This window comes from Ursus maritimus, unplaced genomic scaffold, assembly GCF_017311325.1.
Source record: "Ursus maritimus isolate PB19 unplaced genomic scaffold, ASM1731132v1 scaffold_1, whole genome shotgun sequence".
Taxonomy (NCBI): Eukaryota; Metazoa; Chordata; class Mammalia; order Carnivora; family Ursidae; genus Ursus; species Ursus maritimus.
This window is the reverse complement of record NW_024423343.1, coordinates 82,040,560-82,063,014: the sequence shown is the minus strand read 5'-3', so window position 1 is coordinate 82,063,014 and position 22,455 is coordinate 82,040,560. Positions and strand designations below refer to the sequence as shown.

The window sequence follows — 22,455 nt, the reverse complement described above, 5'->3', positions numbered from 1 at the left end:
AGACAAAAAAAAAAAATGCCTGGGATCTGAAAAGAGGAATGTGGTAGGGCATGGGAATCGCAAAGTCGTGGTGGTCACCCGAACATATTTTGGCTTGTCTTAAAACAAGCAAGCACCGTTGGGCCTTTGGAATACTAGCAAGTCAGTCCCGCTATCGTCCTACCTATCAGAGGAGGGCTGCCTGAGAAAAAGTGTGTGGGTTTGAGGCTGCAGCCTGAGGCCTTGGCAGGCTCTGCGTCAGCCCCTGCCCGATTTCTGACTTCCAGAACTGTTCAGCGACCTCTGCCCCTATCCGGTGTCCTGTTACAGTTCATTTCAATAATTGAACAGTTCAGGGATGGCAAGACTTTTGTGTTGTCAAGAGAAAATCAGAGCAATGGCTTTTTCTTAATACTGAAATCAGGAGTGTTTGGGTTTAATTATAGTAGCCAGTGACTGTTCATTAATGTTCCCAATCATAGGAGGGCATGGTTGCCAGCAAGATTGGCAATGGGTTAAAGCGGTTATTAAGGCAGGGCATTTCAAAGGAAAGGGATCCGAACTCTGACAAAATCAGATGTCTGAAATTTCAATCATGTGCCCTGAGTTCCAGTGGCAGCTTTACTCCTTGAAATAAGACGGCTTCTCTCCCATCTGGAATCCCAAATTGCTCAGGGAATGGGACTAAGTCATTGGATGCCAGCTCCAAATATGCTGATTTCTCAACGCCAAAAAAATGAACAGCTCCCTTCAAACTCCCAGTAATTGGTTGATGTACCACTTTTGAAAAGTCTCTTACACCCTCACTATTGCTCGGTGAAGCTTTACCACCTCCCCACATCAAGGGGAAAAAAAAAAAAAGGCGATACAATGTACTTAGTGAAACCAGCAAATTTGTCATTTTTGCTACTTCAGCAAAAATGTTAATACTTCAACTTTTTGTTAGGGATGTCTTGGAAATTTTGCTTATTTTTTTTTCCCTTTGGAGAGTTTAATGTGTACCTTAATGCCCCCTTTCATTATTGGCCTGGCCTTCTTCCCAGCTCTTGCCTGCTGACTCCGGACCTATCCTGGTTATTTTGTGGTGGTGGCTGGCTCTTGGTCATTCAGACATGTTTGTGGCTTATAAGTGTATCAAATTAGATGCCTCAGTCTTCTAGGTCTCCTCCCTATACCCTGACAAAATTTGTCTTGCTCACAAATCTTCACTGGCCTATCTTTTTTTTTTTTTTTTTTTTTTTAATCACCTATCTCTTTTGTGAGCCTAAGAAATACCCAAATGCCTATCTCTACTCACAATGAAAATGGCCAAATCATAACAACTCAAAGGTGTCCTACGGAACCTTTTTAACCCTTGAAGATACAGTTTGCCACTGAATAACGTTGATGTTTAAGCTCGTAACCATACTGAGGCTCTAGGGGATGAAGCAATGACTATAATAACCATATATTCTTCCCAATTTCAGCTGAAGAACTGTATTTCTTTGCTGACTAGCTGAAAATTCAAGTAGAGAAGACCATTAGAATCTGTGTAATATTTCTCAAATTTAGTTCTCCAAGATTTTATTTGGTTTTGCTCCTATTCCTGTGGACTCCTGGGAGCCAGCAACAAGGGTTAAGAAAATGGGTTTTGGACTTTGATAACGGGAACTCAAATCCTAATCCTATCTCATCTTATCTGTAGGATTTGGGCAAGTTACTTAAGGTCTATCACCACTTTCTCATCTGTAAAATGGACTTGATGAAATAATCTACCTGAGAGCATTACTGGAAGGAGTAAATGAGTAATTCATCTATCGAACAGTGTCTGTCACAAGATAACAAATGTCAGTTCTTAGCACCATCGGCTGACAGCTATGACAGCATCTAAGACTGACCTATAAATTTTGCTTTGATGCTTTTATTCCTTTGTAAGTCCTTTAAGAGTAAAGACATGAGACCCTTCATCTTTGTGTTCTTACTGCAGCATCACAGTGCTTCATTCAAAGTTACTGCATAAGCTTGTGTTAAATGGATGGATGGACAGACAGACAGAAAGATGGATATATAGCATTAGGGTTGGTCCTAAGCAATCACTTTAAAATCATGCGCGGTTACCTAGGGATATCTCCTTTCTATCTTTTCCTTCGACTGTTTGGACAGTGTTGCCCTTCCAAGTTTAGACATGCTCCAAGTTTTGTTTTTCCTCCTCTTTCTCATTGCAATTTTCTTCTGTTTAGTCCTTCTAAGTGACTAATTATCTAGTTTGATCAGTAAGTTAAAGGGGCTTTATGTGCCATGGCTTTAAGATAGCTTGTATATTTTATCAGATAATTTTTTCTCACTGTTTCATTCCACAAAAGTGACTAATATGGGGATTTCAATAGAGCTATTGGAAAAAAAAATATTTTCTGTAGGAGGCTTTTGGACTTAAAAAAAAAAAAAATCAAACCCTATAAACATCTGCCTTCTTTACCTGAGGCTAAGGCTGACCCTGAACAGTCCTTTGTTCCAATATACGAACAGCTAAATAAACTCATTTTGCATGAAAAGGTAGGGGGTAAATACCGAAAGACGAAGAGGCCACCAGGAACCCCTGTGGCATATGCTGAGTTACCGTCCAGCGACAGGATTAACACATGCCGTTCAGCCTCTCTCCCCACCCCCAAGGGACGAGAAGCTGGAGTGTCAACATGAAATATTCAAGTCTCATATTTTCCAGGTGTACACAAGCCAAATCTCGCAATGATGTTGGCGACTTCTTAGAATTGCAAAATAAAGGAGAAATTTTCAAGTGAATGATTCTCTGGCTCTCTTAAGAATATTCTTTATTTCTACTTGTTCTTTCAAACTTGATATTTCAACACGGGTGGAAGGTCAAAGTGGAATTCAGACAAGTGTCACATATTTTGCTGAGGCAACAGGTATGTCATGAAGGCTTCCTAAAGCTGAGCAGACAATGGATGAAACAAGAAGTGAATAAAAACTCTGAAATTTAATATTCACACTGTTGAGGCATTTATTATACACCAGGCTGGGACTATGTCATTACCAGTTTTCCAAATGCCTGGATAATGGCTGTTGATCGTTAAAAGAATATTAGGAGCACTGTTGAAAGGGTAATATGGCGGGGACACGGGTACTGCTGGCATCAGCTTTTCACCGTAAGCAATCCCCACTCATTGTGGATGCCCTGAAAAGGAGTTTGTAAAGGAAGGTGTAGAGCAGAAAGGGAAGGGATCTTGGGCTCACTCATGGTGAAAGAGTAGGGCTGAAAGGGAAGGGAAAACTAGCATAGTGGGTGAAAAGGGAAAAGTCACAGAGGTAAGAAGGAAGATCCAAGAATTTACTTCTACAGATGCAAGGGAAAGAAATATTGATCCGTGGAAGATATTATTTGAAGGAAGGTGGAACAGTGTGAGAAATAAGGAAAGAGAGGATATATTTATTATTTACCTCCTATATTCTGGACAGAGTTGGCCATGTTCTGCCACACCATGGGTCCTCTAATGTAAGTATTTTTGGTCCCCATTTCATAAAAGATTGAGTTGGGGCTCATTGAGGTAAAGCCACACACATGCCTCAGGACAGTGTTGAGTAAATCAGGTTCAGGACTCCAATGCACATTGTCTGCTCCCATCTAAATTTTTTCTGTACCTTCTGCACTTTTTTCTGGACCTTCTGCTTCACAGTGAGGACCTTTGACTTAGCTCTAACATGCTAGTTTCCTAGGTAAAGGTGCAAACTCCAGAGGGAGTGGCATGGTATGGCCATGGGAAGCTGTCACGGGAGTGGTGGACCCCTTAGTTCTAGTACCAGCTTTGTCACTAAGTAGCTATGTGATTTTAACCACTAGTCTAGGCTCCTTTCTTCCTCATCTGTGAAATGAGGGAGTGGGGACTCAATGTTGTCTTAAGGTAGCTTTTGGCTTCAGTAGTCTGTGGTTCAATTGAGTTAAATGAAAGTGAACATAACTAGATGAAGGCTGGGCTTCTAGAAAGAATACGTTCATGTACTCCCTAGCAAGTAAGGGTTATTAGGGTCACTGAGAGAACGGCCCTAAATTTATATTCCATTTAGAATATCATGTTAGTAAGATGCAAAAGAAATTACATGAGAATGTTGAACAAACATGAAATTCAGAAGACAGATATTTCAAAACTTTTTGGAAAGCAATTGAAGGGAAGTAAGAAGGGAAGTCGGTAGGAGAAAGGTTGAATCAAAGTTTTCCCCCCCTTTGGGGAAACAGCTGCACTACTAATGTTCCTTTCCTCATACCAGAATTGTGTACTCGTTTCAGAATATGGAGTCACTTGTAGCGTTTTTCCCCATTCTTACTAGTTCCAAAGTGGATTATATCCCTAGCTAGGTCATTCCATATTCTTTATTATATAACTTGATCTAAGTATCTTAAGTATTAACAGTTAATCTAATCTACCTTTGTATTCAATTCAGAGACTGCTAAACTAAAATAATACAAGTTATAATCACACTGCCTAAATTAGACTTTAAATCTCTAATAGACTTTATAGATTTCTAAATTATTTTTATTTACCAAACTGTCTCTAGATTCTTTATGCAGTGAAGTAGGTATGAATAATTAGATTAAACTGCAAATACATTATAAAATTTGATTTTCACACAGTCTCATGAAGAAGATAAAGCAGATTTTATCATTTTCATGAGTGAATCTGAGGCACAGAAAGATGAATACTCTTGCTTCCGTCTTTTTCTTTTGTTTTGTTTCTGTTTTTTAAATTTGGGAACCATATTCCTTTATTGAAAGGAATGGTGAAATTGGAAGAAAGAACATCTTAAGCGAATGTATTGCAAAGGCAGTATTGCAATAGCATGCCCAGCATGGTGACCTGGGGACATCACCAGGTGGCCATGTGGAAGGCAGGCAAGCTGAGTTCTTACTGCCATGGATCCCGCGGGGCTTGTCACAGGCACTCTGCCTCGCTGGCTTCCAGGGCCCCCATCACGCAGGTTGGTGAGATAGCCACGCACTCTTTGAAGGACTTGACCGGCTTGTGGAGGGAGGGACTCTCTAGCAACTCGCACAGGTGGGCGTCGCTCCCATCCGGGGCCAGCTGGTGCAGATCAGCGAGGCTGGTCGCTCGCTTCTCCAGGTGAAAGCCGCACGCTGAGGCTTTCGCGGCGCCTGCAGCCCCCGCGGCCCCGCGTCTTGATGCTGCAGGCGATGGGGCCGGTGCTGGTTCTCCAGCCACCGGGGCTTGGCGGTGAGCGCCCGCGCCTCCCTCTCCAACAGGAGCTGGTGCCGGAATTCCGGGCGGAGCGCTTCAAGGCCACGTCGTCGTGGACATACAGGTAGGAGGCGTAGAGCGCCAGGTTGGTCTGGCTGTTGACGGCGGCCTCGCAGTTGGGGTGGTAGTTAATTGGTAGAAAAACGAGTCTAGAACCCAGGTGTTCTAATTCCAGTGCAAGCCCTACTCCCTTGATTACCGCCTGCTTATCGGGGGCTGGCGACATCACAAAACTGAAACATCAGGCAATAGATGGAGATGTGCGATGGGAGACGGAATAGAATTAAAACAGTTAATCTGGGTGCTAATGCGAATTTCACGATTTAGGAGCTGTTTGGCTTGAGGACAAACGCTCTCAACCTCTCTGAACACTTAGAGCAATTTTTTCTGAAGTTTTCCTTCACTTTTAAAATGTGGATGATTACCCGAAGCTTGAAAGGCTGTCCAAAAGAAATAAGATTACCTCTGAAAATAATTAAAATATACATTGTACAAATAAACTTATATTGTGACTTTAGAGCCAAATCTTCAATTATCTTTATTTTTGTCATATGGCAACAGCATACATAATTTAAATAATTCCAAATCTATTCATTGTTTCCTTTAGTTTTAGTAGTTTATTAGTAATTAAAAATATAACATGGTCATATTACCATAAGGAAACTAAACATTGAAAAATGAATGTTTCTCTATTCCTAGATCTTGCCTTCTTTTCTGTGCTTACAGAGAATGTACATACGTATATGTGTATAAAACACACTTCTTTGATCCATGGTTCTTAGAATGTGATCCCCAACTTGCTGCCTGGGAATTTGATAGAAATATAGGTTCTAGGGTCCTTCCCCAGACCTAATGAATCAGAAACTCTGGTGCCTGGGGTTAGGTAATCTGTGATTTGACAAGTTCTCCAGGTGATTCTGACTCACACTAATGCTGGAGAACCAAAGCCTTAGTTTAAAGCACTATTTTAAAGTAAGTCCTGTCAAATCCATGAATATTCGTTGAATGGCTATTAAATATAAGACGCTGTGCACGCTGAACTGAATTAAGGAATAAAGCAGATCTCATGATTCCGCTTCCTGACATCCCATAGACTTTAAACAGAAATAAGGAAGGGCAAAAAACTGTGTCAAGTAATACAAACATTAAGTTTGAAATCCAGCTCCTGTGGGTTAGAAATGTCAAGTAATTCAATTCAGGCTCTACGGATTTCCCCTGTTATGTAACATTTGAGGCTTACCTCACACGTCCAAGAATAGGGTCTTGATAGGATGTGTCAAGATGTTTAATAGAGGATTTGTCTTTCCTATTAATATCACAGATCAGGAACATACCTCAAACCACTCAATTTCTCTCAATGAAAGTGGGAGAAAGTAGGAAAAAACACTATTTATTCTCTCATAGGATCTCTCTGTGTTCTGTTCAGGTCCTTGAACAAAGACAGATTGAAGGGGGATGGTGGAAAAGTTGGTACTGTATGCAAAGTAGGTCAGTTGAAAAAACAGACCAAAAATCCTCTCAGAAGCCCTCCCCCACCCCACCTCTAACATTATTGCTAGGGAGGTTTTATTAAGGTGACGGAGAAGCTGTCACTCTGCTGAGCGCATTCCCCAAATGCATGTCGTCAGAAAGTGATTCAGGAATTGAGACTTCCAACTATTCTGAAGCCATAGAAATATTGGGGTCATGCCTTCACAATTTATATGTATTTGGGTGTTTATTTTCTATGGCTTTTATAAATATGTAACTCAGACAATAGAATTTAAAGGAAAAATAAGACAAGCAAAAAGAATTACTAAAATTTTCTTCACACAACCATTGGGTCTGCCCTGCTCACCTTAATGTAAGTTACTCATTTAGTTACTAAGGTGAAAAGGCATTAGTGGCTACAACGGGAAAGGAAAGATGGATCTGTTTACTGGGTCCTCAGGCAGCAGTGATCCAGGTAGACGTGGGATGACCGCAGTTTTGGTGGTTATGACATAGTTGAATATGCTTTATCCTCTACAAACTAATATAAGATCTATTCTTCCCCTATCCTGTACTTTCTAGATACACTAGAAGCTGCTTCCAATGGTAGGGTGGTCGCCATGGCATTAAGGAGAGGAACGTCCAGACTTCCTCGGCTGACACAATACCTCTTGTTTCATGACATAAGGCTCACAGTTTTGTAGACAAAACCAAATTAGCAATGTGTTTGTGGGTGCTTTAGAAAGGTGGGGAGTTAAGGGGAAAGGATTTTGAGGAACCCAAGTCAAGTTTAAAGGTATAGATTTCAATAGCAATATAATGAGTAAGAATTCAGGGAACACCAAAAATTGGAGGCAGAAATGACTCTTCATTTGGAAAAAAAAAGCTTGGATAGGTTTTGGGGTGAATTTTTGTTCCTGCTAAATGAGGTTTCTAGTGTGTGTGTGTGTGTGTGTGTGTGTGTGTGTGTTCAGCATTGGCCACAGATATTGAGGAGGTGGTTTTGTTGGAGGGAAAACAATAGGAGAAATACTCAGTCCATTTCATCTGGAAAAAAATGATAGGCAGCTTCTGTAGGCTGGGGACTGAACCTATCACAGAGAAGGTATAGCTCACTATGTTTATAATCATGAAACCCAAGTCAGCAGGTCAAGACCTTCCCCAGGTATCTAGTTTTCGGACTGAATGCCCTTTTCAAATAATGGAATCACCTCATTTTACTGCCTGGGACTTAGTTTGTAGCCAGAATCAAGACATTGAAATCCTTCTCTTCCATGTCCTCCCACATATACCGTGTACGTATGCACCGTGATTAGACAAACACTGCCATATTTGTTGTGACTGCAGGCATACCTTGTTTTATTGTGCTTTGCCTTATTGCACTTCACAGATAGCTGCTGTTTTACAGATTGAAAGTTTGTGGCAACACTGCATCGAGCAAGTCTGTCTGTGCCATTTTTCTAACAGCATTTGCTCACTTCATGTCTCCGTGTCATGGTTCAGTAATTCTCACACTATGTCATACTTTTTCATTATTATTATATTTGCTATGGCGATCTGTGATCTGTGGTCTTTGATGTTACTATTGGAATTGTTTGGGGGCACCATGAGCCAAACTCATATAAGAATGCAAACTTTGTAAATGTGTGTGTTCTGACTATTCCACTGACTGGCCATTCCCCATCTTTCTCTTTCCTCCTCCCTCTCTTTAGTCCTCCCTATTTCTTGAGACACAACAATATTGACATTAGGGCAATTAGTAATCCTACCAGGGCCTCTAAGCATTCAGGTGAAAGGAAGAATTGCACATCTCTCCCTTGAAATCAAGAACAAGAAATGGCTAGCTTAGTGAGGAAGGTATGTGGAAAGCCAAAATAGGCCCAAATCTAGGCCTCTTGTACCAGTTAGCCAAGTTGTAATGGCAAAGACAAAGCTCTGGGAGGAAATGAAAAGTGCTACTCTAGTGAACACGTGAATGATAAGAAAGTGAAACAGCTTTACTGTGGATATGGAAAAAGTTTTAGTGTCTGAATAAAAGATCAAACCAGCCACAACATTCCTTTAAACCAAAGCCTAATCCAGAGCAAGGCCCTAGCTCTCTTTAATTCTAGGAAGACTGAGAGAGGTGAGGTAGCGCAGTCGAAAAGTCTGAAGCTAGCAGAGATTGTCTCATGAGACAGAGAAGCTGTCTCCATGAGATAAAAACGCAACGTGGAGCAGGAAGTGTTGATGTGGAAGCTTTAGCCAGTTATTCCAGAAGATCTAGTTAAGATAATTAATGAAGGTGACTACATTAAACAGCATATTTTTTAAAAGATTTATTTATTTTAGAGAGAGAGAGAGTGAGAGGGACAGAGGGAGAGGGAGAAAGAATCTCAAGCAGACTCCACCCTGAGCACAGAACCTGACATGAGGTTCAATCCCACGACTCTATGATCACGACCTGAGCTGGAGCCGAGTTGGATGCTTAACCAGCTATGCTACCCCGGTGTCCCTAAACAGTATATTTTTAATGTAGATAAAACAGCCTTTTATTGAAAGACTAGGACTTTCATAGCTAAAGAGGAAAAGTCAAGGCCCGGCTTCAAAGCTTCAAAGGACAGACTGACTTCTTTGTTAGGGGCTAATGCAGCTGGTGACTTTGAAGCCAGTGCTCATGTACCGTTCTCTAAATTCTAGGGCTCTTAATAATCATGTTGAATGTACTCTGCTTTTGCTCTATAAATGGAACTAGAAAACCTGGATGGCAGCACATCTGTTTACAACACATTTCATTGAATATTTTAAGCCTACCGTTGAGACATACTGCTCAGAAATAAAGATTCCTTTCAAAATATTACTGCTGGGGCGCCTGGGTGGCACAGCGGTTAAGTGTCTGCCTTCGGCTCAGGGCATGATCCCAGCATTCTGGGATCGAGCCCCACATCAGGCTCCTCCGCTAGGAGCCTGCTTCTTCCTCTTCCACTCCCCCTGCTTGTGTTCCCTCTCTCGCTGGCTGTCTCTATCTGTGTCAAATAAAAATAAATAAAATCTTTTTAAAAAAAACCCAAGCTTTAAAAAAAAAAAAATATTACTGCTCACAGACAATGCACCCGGTCACCTAACAGCTCTGACGGAGATGGACAATGAGATTAATGTTGTTTGCATGACCGCTAATACAACATCCATTCTGTAGCCCATAGACCAAAGAGTAGTTTACTCTTCCAAGTCTTATTATTTAAGAGATATATTTCATAAGGCTATAGCTGCTATAGATAGTGATTCCTCTGATCAATCTGGAAAAAAACAAAAGTCCTTTGAGAACGTGGGAAGGAGTCACCATTCTAGAATCCATTAAGAACACTTGTGATTCTTGGGAAGAGGTCAAAATATCAACACGAACAGGAGTTTGGAAGAAGTTGATTCCAACCCTCATGGATGACTTTGAGGGGTTCAAGACTTCACTGAAGGAGGTCATTGTGGATGTGGTGGAAGGAGCAAGAGAACTAGAATTAGAAGCGGAGCCTAAAGATGCGACTGAATGGCTGCGATCTCATGATAAAACTTGAACGGCTGAGGAGTTGCTGCTTATGGATGAGCTCATCTTCTGGATGAGCATTTCAAGATGGAAACTACTGGTGAAGAGGATGTAAAAAGTGTTAAAATGACAACAGAGGTCATAGACTATTACATAACTTCGGTGATAAAGCAGCAACAAGGTTTGAAAGGATTGACTTCAGTTTTGAAAGCTGTAAAATTAAACAGCAGCACATGCTTCAGAGAAATGTTCATGAAAGGAAGAATCAACTGATGAGGTAAACTTCACTGTTGTCTTATTTTAAGAAAAGCCCCCTGCCTGCCAAAAAAAAAGAGAAAAGAAACGACCACAGTCACCCCAACCTTCAGCAACCACCACCCTGATTAGTCAGCAACCATCGGCAGCCAGGCGACACCCTCCACCAGCAAAAGGAAAGCTCGCTGAGAGTTCAGATGATACTTAGGATTTTTCAGCAATAAATTATTTTTAAATGAAGGTAAATACATTGTTTTTTTAGATATAATGCTATTGCACACTTAATAGGCTACAGTATAGTAAACATAACTTTTACACGCACTAGGAAACCAAAATTTCATTTGACTTGCTGTATTATGATATTCACTCTGTTGCAGTGATCTGGAACTGAACCCGCAGTATGTCCGAGGTAAACCTGTACGTGGCCAAGATTAGGATCACTAAATCCATGAATATAGCTACCCATATATGTGGAAAGAGAACACACTAGATAAATATACTTGATTAGGAATTTCTCTTGGTGGTGACTTCATGTTACCTACTTTGACAATAATTCATACACTATAAGATTTCCACGATTAACTTTCAATGGCTGCCATTGGTGTGGTGACGGGGTGGGGGGGTAGGGGGTGGGCGAAATTATGTATTCACGTATTTGACATTAAAAAGAAAAACAGGAATAGGAAGCAAAAAGAAAGGAGGTGAATGAGAAGGGCTGGTAGATGTTTGTGCTTCACATAGAAAGCAAGATGAAGCAGGAATATCATATGAAAAAAGCAAAGATTCCCAAGGACAGGACAAGGCTTATGCTTCAAGACCACATGGCAAGAAAGTACCAGATACTTGGCTTAAAACAATTTAACATTTTGGTATAAAAAAAAAACACACCAAAAAATGTATGTACACTTAAAAGGTACTAAAAACAAGCTCAAGCTAGAGCAAGCTTGTGGCTCTTTGATGTAGGACAAATTCAGGAAAGAGCCGTTGGAGCCCTATGAGTGAGTTTTCCCAAAGGATTACAAAAGGATGCAGTGTTGAGCCAGTGCACATTCCTTCTCACGGTCTCCTTTACCTTTTCCCTGCTTCCTTTCTGATGTCTCTTGTTGTTTATGGCTGAACATTTAGGGCTTCTTCCTTTTAATGAATTCTTTAGCCTTTGACTTGCCTGTCACCACTGAGTTTTATGCTTTTGTTGTAAGGCAGTGAGCTTGCTCCACACACAGTCCAAATTGAGCAAAAACCCCTTCAAAAGCCCCCCAAATGATGGCATTGTCCTTTTTAATGTACGCTTAGAGAATGAAACAATCTGTTTCATTCCTTGTGTTAGAACAGCTGGAATGAAATGAATAGAGGGGGCTGAGCAGTTCTGCAAAATCTTTGATAATAGAGAAGTACAAGTGTTCCCCATCAGCAGTAGGATGATAATTTCTCTGGTATGAATGATGTAACCAAGTGGTTGTATATTACTGCCCCATTCTTTCTTGTCCCAAGACACCCTTGGAAACGCGATGCTACATCTCAATGGGATTTTCCAGTACAAAGATTCTTTTCAAATAATATAATTGTGGATACACACCACTCCTACAGAGGTAAGTATACTGAAGATGTGCCAAAACATTAGGGCAGAAATTCAGTTCCCATGGCACACAAGTAGGAATCCAACCATTTGCAGCAATAAATGAAATTTTTGTAGACTCCAAGATTATAAAGTATACACTCTCTATAAGACTCAAATTGCTTGTTTATTTGTTTTGAAGTAAAACAACCTGATACATGAAACAAGAGAAAAAAAATACAAGAATGCAGAATATTTTTGTTTCACAGCTGAAATTGGTATATTTCTATTGTTCTCCAACATAGAAAGCCTATAAGCAATGAGAAATGGTATGAAGAGATAATAATTCTTTGTTTACTCTTGGTTGAACTTTTACTTCCTTGACTTTCTGAGGCTATGTAAACAAAACAAACAAGCACAATAAAAACAGCAGAAGCACTAAAAAAATCTTCCAATCTAAGAGTCAACCAAAATGAAGTCCAGGCGAAAAAGAATAGCACAACACTGGAGATAAAATGGCATAAATAAATAGATAGTTGGGTGTCAAATTTCTGGAAATCATGTCATATGCAGAGCAGTTGAATAAACCTGCTTTTAGACATGTGAAGATCTATGTAGAACACATAATAGACATAATTTGGATGGCTTCAAAGGGAAAAATTAATGGATAAACCATAGAGGTAAATAACCAGCTCAATATAAGAAAGAAAATTTTAATTACATGTGCTCAACAGTAATAATGACCACCATTTTTGGGAGTTCTTAAGCAGAGATTGAAGTAAGGAAGACCAAAGTATTCCCTGCTTGAATTTCCTAGGCTATCATATTGAAGCTATGATGGTACAGTTTATATGTGAAGAGATTTATTCACTTAGGAGCACAAAGGAAAATTAAATGTTAGACTCTTCTGGTAAGGAAGAGTCTGAATCCTAGATCACTGTCCAGCACTATAGGCTTTAGTAGATACTTGTTTTGATCTAGTATATATTTCCCCTCTTTTTTTTTGGCTAAGGTCACCCTGATTTTCCAGGAAAACCAACTTTCTCCCATTCTTCATTCAGTTAGGGTTTCTATCCCCCAGTCCTAGGGGAATTCCTGACATAGATTTGCTCAATAAAATCATTATATGCCTGGCCACAGTAATTTACCAAGCAATGAGTGTGTGATTCAAAACAAGCTAGTTAGGGCTAATGAGGAGTCTCAAGGCTAGTGTTTTTGAGAGGTCACAACAAAAGCTAGAGCTTCTGGAAGTTATTTTGTCATCGTGATGAAAGAGCCTATGTGAAAATAAGTCAACTCAGAGTCAAGCAGAGCTTAGGGGCAGAGAAAAAAGGAGTAAAAATTCATATAAGCTCTTAAAACAGTCATGCCTAAAACTAATTCTACCCCTAGAGTGCTTATTTTTTGAGCCTCCCTGCCTCTGAATAACTGTGGTACTTCAGCTTATTTAAGTTGGTTTTCTGTCACATACAACCAAAGTGTTCTGATTACTACATGGATGTTCAGTGAGAACAATAGTGTGAAAACCCTGGACGGTCAATAGTCACCAAGGGCCAGGAGAAGAATAATGGCAAATTTAGCTGCCTCATTATTTTGTCTGGGAGCTGGCCTTGACTATCATACACTATTGACCTTAACTAGATTCTCTCTTTAAATCATTGTTTGAATCTTAATTTTTTTTTTCTCTCAACCTCTGCTAAATTATTTAGTCTCCTCATAGCCTTTCCAAGCCAATCACATTGATTTCAGTTATTCTAGGCTTCAGGCTGTCTTTTAAAAGACCAAAATACATGGGTATAATTTGATGTAACAAAATATTTTGATAAATTGATTGAAAGTACTTATCTGTTGGGGCACCTGGGTGGCTCAGTCCATTAAGCATCCAACTCTTGATTTGGGCCCAGGTCATGATCTTGGGATCCTGGGATTGAGCCCCACCGTGGGCTCCATGCTCGGTGGGAAGTCTGTTTGAGGATTCTCTCCCTCTCCCCCTGTCCCTTCCCCTGCTTGTGTGCGCTCTCTCTTTCTCTCTCTCAAATAAATAAATCTTTAAAAGAGTACTTACCTGTTATTGTCCTACTGTATTCCACCCTTCTTAAATTTATTTATTTTTGTATTGAGTTTTTTATTATTAAGTTACATATTATCTTTGTGTTTAATTTTAATACTCTCGAAAGAGAAAATCAAGTTATGAATACTTAGAGTGGTGTACTATCTATATAACCATTTTATTTCCATTTTGATATTTTATTTTTAACTCTTAAATTCTTTAAATACTTTGGCCAAGTCCTTGATACATACTGTTTTTACTTAGAAAGGAATTTAATTCAATTTGATTAGTCACACTTTCTAGCACACAATGAATGCTTAAGCAGTTATTTTTCTTTTTGTTTCTGATAGAGTGTGTTTCACAATGACAGAAGACATGACAAGAAACATAGGTAAATAACTAAATTAGGATTTAGACTGCTAACATCTTAAGGTAGAGAAACACTATAGGTTTTTCTATTTCTCACTACTTGTTCTTGAGGGAAAAAAAGCCGAGGAACTCTACTCTTGTGAAATAGTGAAGAGAAAAAAACAGTATCTTTTAGTTTCTGATTGCGGCGTTTCTCAATTTTTTTTAGATAATAAAACATGTATAGAAAATAATAGTACTTATTCCAAATATTGAGGTTAAAATCCAAAATTGCTGCATGGTATAAGAAAGTAGTCCACTTTCATTATTTTGAATGTAGCTGTCCAGTTTTTCCAACACCATTTGAAGAGATTGTCTTTTTCCCATTGGGTATTCTTGCTTTCTGGGTCATAGATTAACTGACCATAAAAGCATAGGTTTATTTCTGGACTCTCTACGCTTTTCCATTGATCTATGTGTTTATTTTTGTGCCAGTACCATACTGTTTTGATTACTACAACTTTGTAGCATATCTTAAAATCTAGGATTGTGATACCTCTGGCTTTGTTCTTTCTGAAGATTGCTTTGGCTATTCAAGATCTTTTGTGGTTCCAAAAATAAACTCAAAATGGATTAAAGACCTACATGTAAGACCTGAAACCAGAAAATTTCTAGAAGAAAACATAGGCAGTAATTTTTTTGATATCAGGTATAGAAACAATTTTCTAGCTATGTCTCCTCTGGCAAGGGAAGTAAAAGTAAAATTAAAATATTGGGACTACACCAAAAAAAAAAAAAAAAAAAAAAAAAAGCTTTGTACAGTGAAAGAAACTATCAACAAAACAAGAAGGCAACCTATGGAATCAGAGAAGATATTTGCAAATGATATATCTGATAAAGGGTTAATATCCAAAATATATAAAGAACTTACACAGCTCAACACCAAAACCCCCCCACAAATAATTGAATTAAAAAATGAGCAGAGGACCTGAATAAATATTTTACCAAAGAAGACATACAGATGGCCAACAGACACATGAAAAGATGCTCAACATTAATAATCATCAGGGAAATGCAAATCAAAACACAATGAGATATCACCTCACACCTATTAGAATTGCTAAAATAAAAAAGACAAATAATAAGTGTTGGTGAGGTTATGGAGAAAAAGGAACCCTCATGCATTGTTGGTGGGAATGCAAACGGGTGCAGCCACTATGGAAAACAGTATGGTGGTTCCTCAAAAAATTAAAAATAGAATTACCATATGATCCAGTAATCCCACTAATGGGTATTTCCCAAAGAAAATGAAAACATGAAAAGGTAGATGCATCCCTCTGTTTATTGCAGCATTATTTGGAAGATGATAGAAGCAAGATATGGAAGATATGGAAACAAATTGAGTGTCCATCAATAGATGAATAGATAAAGATGTGGTATATACATACAATGTAATAGTGTATCATGTTTTTTAAACTAGCAAAACATGTATAGAAACCAATAACAGTTATTCTGAATAATGAGGTTAAAAATAAAGATTGCCAGAATGGTCTGGGTTAGAATTCAGGGGCTGTGGGAGTTAGTCCTGGATCTGCCTCTATACTCTGTTCTCTGCCAACAGGCAGTCTAGACCCATGCTTCCTAGACTTAAGTGACTGTTGGAATCATTGGTAGAGCTTGTTAAAAATAGAGATTCCCCAGTGGACCCTACCCCCAGGAGATTCTGATTCAGCAGGTCTGGGGTGGAGCCATGCGTTTGTATTCCCAGTGAGGCTGATGAGCCTTAAACATATCACTGGTCTATACCTTCGTTTTTCTCATGTTTATAATGTAGGGATCCAGTTAGTCCTAACTGTTATAGCCCTGAAAAAATAAGAAACAACAATTTCAACTTTTTAAGGGGACAGAGATTGCAGTTTAGAAGTTCTATACTTTAAAATATTAATAAAAGTTTAACTCTTATAAGCACCACATAAGAATATAGAACGAACATTGGCACCATCGTCCAGACATGAGAATAGAAGCACTGGATATGCAATGTCTAAAGTTATCCAGCTGGGGGGGCTTGGGTATCTTAGTTAAGTGTCCAACTCTTGATTTCTGCTCAGGTCATGATCTCAGGGTTGTGAGATCAAGCCTGGCACAGGGTTCCCCGCTGAACATGGAGCCTGCTTAAGATTCTCTCTCTCCCTCTCTCTCTGCCCCTCCTCCTGCTTGCTCACTCACTCTCTCTCTCTCTCAAATCAATCAATCAATCCAGCTGGATAGTAAGAAAGTTACGACTAATCTTGTCTCTCAACTCAAAGCCCTATTTTCTTTTGTTTATATGGTCCAGTTTTATAAGTGAACAATAACATTTATAGCCTGTTCATGGTGTTTAGAATGGATTCTCTCTGTTTCTTGGATCACACATGCTTCTTGGATATAGCTTTGTGGCAGAGGCAGGTAATAGTTTAAAAGAAGAATAACAATAAGAAATGATAATAATAGTATCAATGAAGAAGGAAAAAAAAGCTGCAAAGCACAAGAGAAATAGCATTTTCCGGAAAAGCACTTGTCATCTTTGAAGGTATCAATATTGCTAACAAGAGGTTCTCAGTCTGGTCTCTTTTGCAAGAACCCTCAACCCTCTACACTCTTGTGGGGTAATGTATATATTTTTCATTAATTGAGATGAGACACCAGCTATGAACAGATTTAGCTAACACTGCAGTTCTGTACCTTCTGTCTGAACCTAATTACTGTTCCCCACCAACAAATGTTTGCTCTTACCTCACCTTCAGTATCTCAGCTGTTGAAAAGTAAATCCCCAAACATTCCGTGATTAAGTTCTTGTTTCATGCTTGTAAGTTAATATTGAGATGCTGAGCCGGAAGGTGGAGGCATTGTTAGTGACAACTAAAATGAAAGACAAAGTGAGAATTAATTTGTTCCCATAGCTGTCAACGGGGGCTCCTCTGAGGCCATGCCGGTATAATGCCAGTTGCTGTATTGTGCTAACAGGAATTGCATCAGGCAGTGCCTGGCCAGCAAACACCAGCGTTTGGAATATAATACAATTTCAGGCCATCTAACAGGTTGGGCCTCATGATGCCTTTATTTTATTTTTTGTTTCAGATATAGTTTTATAGATACTTTTGCATAACAGCTTTGCTAATCTTAAATATTAAAACACCATGCAAATCCTATTCGATTTCCATTATTTTCGTTGTTGCATTTTTTAGCCCAAATGCAATGTTTAGTTGCATTTTAATCTTGAGTTAGGAAAATTAATTTTATGATACATTTCTGAAGGTTATAAAAGACTAAATGCTCATTTTGTAAGGGGGCTCTCTGACTTGTACTTTATAGACCAGTAAACCTAAAAAAAAATAAGAACAGATATAGAGTTAGCATATTTCTGCTTAATGAAAAGAACATTGAATATGTAATCTCTCCTGTTATCATTCTCTCATTTGTCAACAGCATGAACTTTTAAAAAATAAGAAAGTAGAAAAAACATGTCAAAATTTTAAAAAATAGCCTATGAAAGATATAATACAAAGTCTTTAGTGTTTTTTGTCTAAGATGCACTCTTGAAAACTTTGTTGACAACCTAGAAATACCAAGACCCACTGTTTGAGGAGGAGAGGGTCAATTGTCTGCTTACTTGAGGAGGGGGACACATGATGGGGATGCAAAAATGGTGATTTTGTAATGAGATAAACAATACTTCAGAGCACTTGGAAATAGGCGGTCTGTTCCATGACTAAGGATAATAGAAATCTCCACACTTTCCTTAATATTGCTTGGCTAGTGTGCGTGGATCTGGCCAAAAGCTCTGTCTTTTTTTCTCATCAAATTGTGAAAGGCTTGTAATTACGTATTTCATCACTGTGAGCATTTCAAGAACCATGCCCCAGGTATTACCATAATTTTTTAGTAGGAAAACAAGATTTATTTTTAAAAATTTTACTTCCCTATAAATGTTTTCTCATGTTCTGTCACATGAGATGAGTGTTCTGTCATGTCACAAGAAGAGATGGCATTTTTCAGATTGTGCGTGGACCTTGGCGCATGAAGTTACATAATCTGGGGGAAGCCCATGTGCACTGTGCAGCACGGTTTTGGGGGGTCCCTGTCTGGTCAGGGCCAGAACAGCTAGACTTCCTGGCCTGTTACCCCCCAGGCTGCTATATCTTTGGTCTTAAGCAGCCATGTCAAGTTGGTCTGATAGTGAAAGCTTACAGATGGCGAACAGGACGAGTAATGTCCAGTATTTGCTATGTGCCTGTGGTGCTCTAGACTCAGCAGTGAAGGTCTAGATAAGTATTTCAGTGGCCAGCTGTAGAACTCATTGTGTCCATTTTGAATCAAGGTCTTTTGGACCTTCTGGAGGAGTCCTTTTTCAGGTTTTCAAAAGAAAAGCTGTGTAGTCTGAATTGTGCCTGGGATGGGAACTCAGTGGACTGAATGGTAGCAAGGTGGAAACTCTTAGTAGACAGAGCTGAGGGCAGAAGCTCTACATCATTACTTTACATATGAATTCGTCTATCTTATTGTAGATCATTTGTATTCTTGTAATGATGTTCATACTAGTTGCATGGTAGGTGCTCTAATGATATGTATGTTCATAAGTTGGATCTTAATGAGAAAAACATTCTGTTGGATTCAAAATTATTGAAGGAAGTTTCAGCATTATATTTATCAATGAATGGAAGAGCTTTTGGATTTGTTATCTATAATTTTAACTGTTTTAATATTTTGAATTGTTGTAAGAGTTGATTTGAAAATTGTTTTACTTTTTTGTGATATTTTTCATTAATGGTGACTGTTCATGATTTGGAATGTGCTTGTATCATTTTAATTATAGATGTGATACAAAAAGTTACAAAAAGTGCTCCCTAGTACTCTTGGGCACAGGTGGGAGTTCTGGCTACTCACTGGTACTCTACTGATACCACCTGGGCACCATGCCAATTCACCCCCCACCCCACCCCCTGGTGTGAACAGAGACTGAGTGGGGAATCTGGACTAATGTCCCAAACTGTCCATGCATGATGCAATGGTGCCCCATATTTCCCTGCTGGAGTGGCATAAGAGGAGGCCAGCAAAAATTAAAGATTCATGTAAGATCCAGAATTTCATAAGTTGATATCCAAGAAGTTCAGGTAAAATAAAAAAATAACTAGTCCTACCAATAAGCAGGCCAATCTCAAACAGAATGAGAAAAGACAATTAATAGATCTCTGGATTATACCTGAAGATCTAACATTCTTGTCATTAGAGTCCTGGAAGACAGGGGAAGTAGGATACCTTTCAGCCTTGAGCTACTTGAAACATTTGTGAATAAGTTATGGGTCAAAGAAACAGTCTGAAGGAAAATAAAAAATATATTGGATTGAATGAAAATGAAAATAGAACATACCAAAATGTGTGTGACACAGCTAGATCAGTACCAAGAAGGAAATTTACAGCATTAAATACGTGAGAAAGAAGAGTAAGTCTCAAAACAATAATTTCAACTCCTACTTTAAGAATGTAGAAAAAGAAAAGTAAAAATAAACATAAAGCAAGCAGACAGAAGGATATAAGGACAGAAATAAATAAAATGGGAAGGAGAAAAACAATAAAACAAACCTTTTTTTGTAAAAATCAATAAAATTCACCAATTGATAAAAAAAGAGAAGGCACAAATTATCAATATTAATAGTAAACAGGGGATATCACTGTAGATCCTGCAGACATAAAAAGGAAAATAGTCGAATACTGTAAATTACTCAGATAAACTTAAGGGCTTAGATGAAATGGATCAATTTCATGAAAAGCACTAATGACCACAAATAACTAAATATGAAATAGATAATTTAAATAGTTCTGCAACTATGCCCCCCCACCCCCCGTGGTTGATATCTTTATTGCTTTGGAGGTGGGGGCAGGTGCTCAGGGGCTCCTGGTGGGGCGGGCTGCTTCCTCTTCTCCATCACAGGCTTCTGACTGTGCAGGATGGCGCTGGCTATGTGAATGGCAGCCATCCACAGGTCTGGGCAGTACTTGCTCTTGCGGATCATGCGCCTGATACTGCTGAGGGTAGCCGGTGCATACTTGCTGCTGCTGGTCCATATGTAGGAGGTGGCGGGTTTCCGCGGCCCCCATCTCCACTTCATGACCACCACTACAGCTCTGCCGTGGGCCACTGGCGCCACGCCCACAGTCTTGCAGTGAATCAGCTTGTTGTAGCGGAATGAGTTGCGAGCCTTCAGGTTACTGGGCTCAGTACTGTTTGACTTCTTGTTCCTCTTAATCAGGAAGCTGGAGCAGTTCGCGCAACCATCCATTGTAGGTGGGCGGACTTGGCGGCAGCTCCTTTCTCTACTGTGGCCAGAGAGGGAAAGAGACCCNTAGTCCTGCAACTATTAAGAAAATTGAATTCATAATTTAAAAACTCATGAAAAAGAAATCACCAGGCCCAAGTCGTTTTACTGGGAAATTCCATTGAACTTTTAAGAAAGAACTAGAACAAATTATGCAGTCTCTTCCAGAAAAGAGAAGACAAGGGAATACATCTAAATTCACTTTATGGAGCTAGTATTACACTGATACTAAAACTATATAAAGACAGTAAAGAAAAAGAAAACTATAGTCTGATATCCCTCATGAAATTAGACACAAAAATCTGTAACATATTAGCAAATAGAATTAGGTAATATATATGAAGAATTATATGCCATGGCCAAGTGCGGTTTATTACGGTGATACAAGATTGGTTCAGTCCTCAAAAGCTATTATATGATCCACCATATTAACAAGCTAAAGAAAAGAAAAACCATATGATATCAATTGATACAGAAAATGCGTTTGACCAAAATTCAACACAATTCATAATGAAAATTCTCGGAAAAAATGGAGAAGAGGGAAACCTCCTCAACTTGATAAAGAGCATCTATAAAAAGCCTACAGCCAATACTTAATGGTAAAGAATTTGAATGCTTTCCCCCTACGATTAAGAAGGCAAAGTTATGGGGCGCCTGGGTGGCGCAGTCGTTAAGCCTCTGCCTTCAGCTCAGGGCGTGATCCCAGCGTTGTGGGATCGAGCCCCACATCAGACTCCTCCACTAGGAGCCTGCTTCTTCCTCTCACACTCCCCCTGCTGTGTTCCCTCTCTCACTGGCTGTCTCTCTGTCAAATAAATAAAAAAATAAAATAAAATAAAATCTAAAAAAGAAAAAGAAGGCAAAGTTATCTGCTCTTATATATTCAGCATGGTTCTGGAAGTCAGATGAGCAAAGGAAATAAATATACAGATTAGAAAGGATTTGCAGATGACGTGATTGTCTACACAAAAATCCCAAGGATTCTACTAAAAATTCCTGGAAAATAAGTCAATTCAGCAAGCTTGCAGGATACAAAATAAATACCAAAAAAGTAATTGTCTTTCTATATGTTGATGATAAACACATAGAAAAAAAGATTAAAATTCAATCCCACTTAAGATTGTTTAAGAGAAATGATTAGGTCTGAACCTAAAACAATATGTGTAGGACTTACATGCTGAAAAATACAACATGCTGATGAAATCAATTAAAGAAGATCTAAATAAATAGATATATTCTGTTCAAGGTTTGGAAGATTTGACATAGTGAAGATTTCAATTGTCCTTAAATTGACATCTAGGTTAAATGGATTTTTTTTTTTTTTAGGTTTTATTGATTTGATTGAGATTGAGAGAGAGAGAGAGCACAACCAGGGAGGAGGGAGAGAGGGAGAAGCAGGTTCCCCCCGAGCAGGGAGCCCAGTGTGGGACTCGATCCCAAGACCTTGAGATCATGACTTGAGCTGAAGGCAGATGCTTAACCGACTGGGCCACTCAGGTGCCCTAAATGCATTTTTAATTAAAATAACAACAAAATTGTGGACATAGAGAAGATTATTGTAAAAGTCATATGAAAATGTAAAGGAACTACAGTGGTTAGCATAATTTTTTTAAAAAGATTTTATTTACTAATTTGAGAGACAGAGAGATAGCAAGCAAGAGAGAAAGCATGAGCAGGGAGGA

At 39.0% G+C, this 22,455-nt stretch overlaps 1 protein-coding gene across 1 annotated transcript; it reads right to left on the bottom strand.

The window, feature by feature from the left end:
• Positions 1 to 20,242: 20,242 nt before the first annotated feature.
• Positions 20,243 to 21,148, bottom strand: LOC103667722 (60S ribosomal protein L28-like). Its single transcript, XM_040637780.1, has one exon. The coding sequence runs from the start codon at positions 20,735 to 20,737 to the stop codon at positions 20,315 to 20,317; it is 423 nt and encodes a 140-aa protein (XP_040493714.1). The 5' UTR covers positions 20,738 to 21,148; the 3' UTR covers positions 20,243 to 20,314.
• Positions 21,149 to 22,455: the final 1,307 nt, after the last annotated feature.

Bases quoted from the DNA above. Each gene is read 5' to 3' on its own strand.
- LOC103667722 (XM_040637780.1), bottom strand. From the start codon at position 20,737: ATGGATGGTTGCGCGAACTGCTCCAGCTTCCTGATTAAGAGGAACAAG.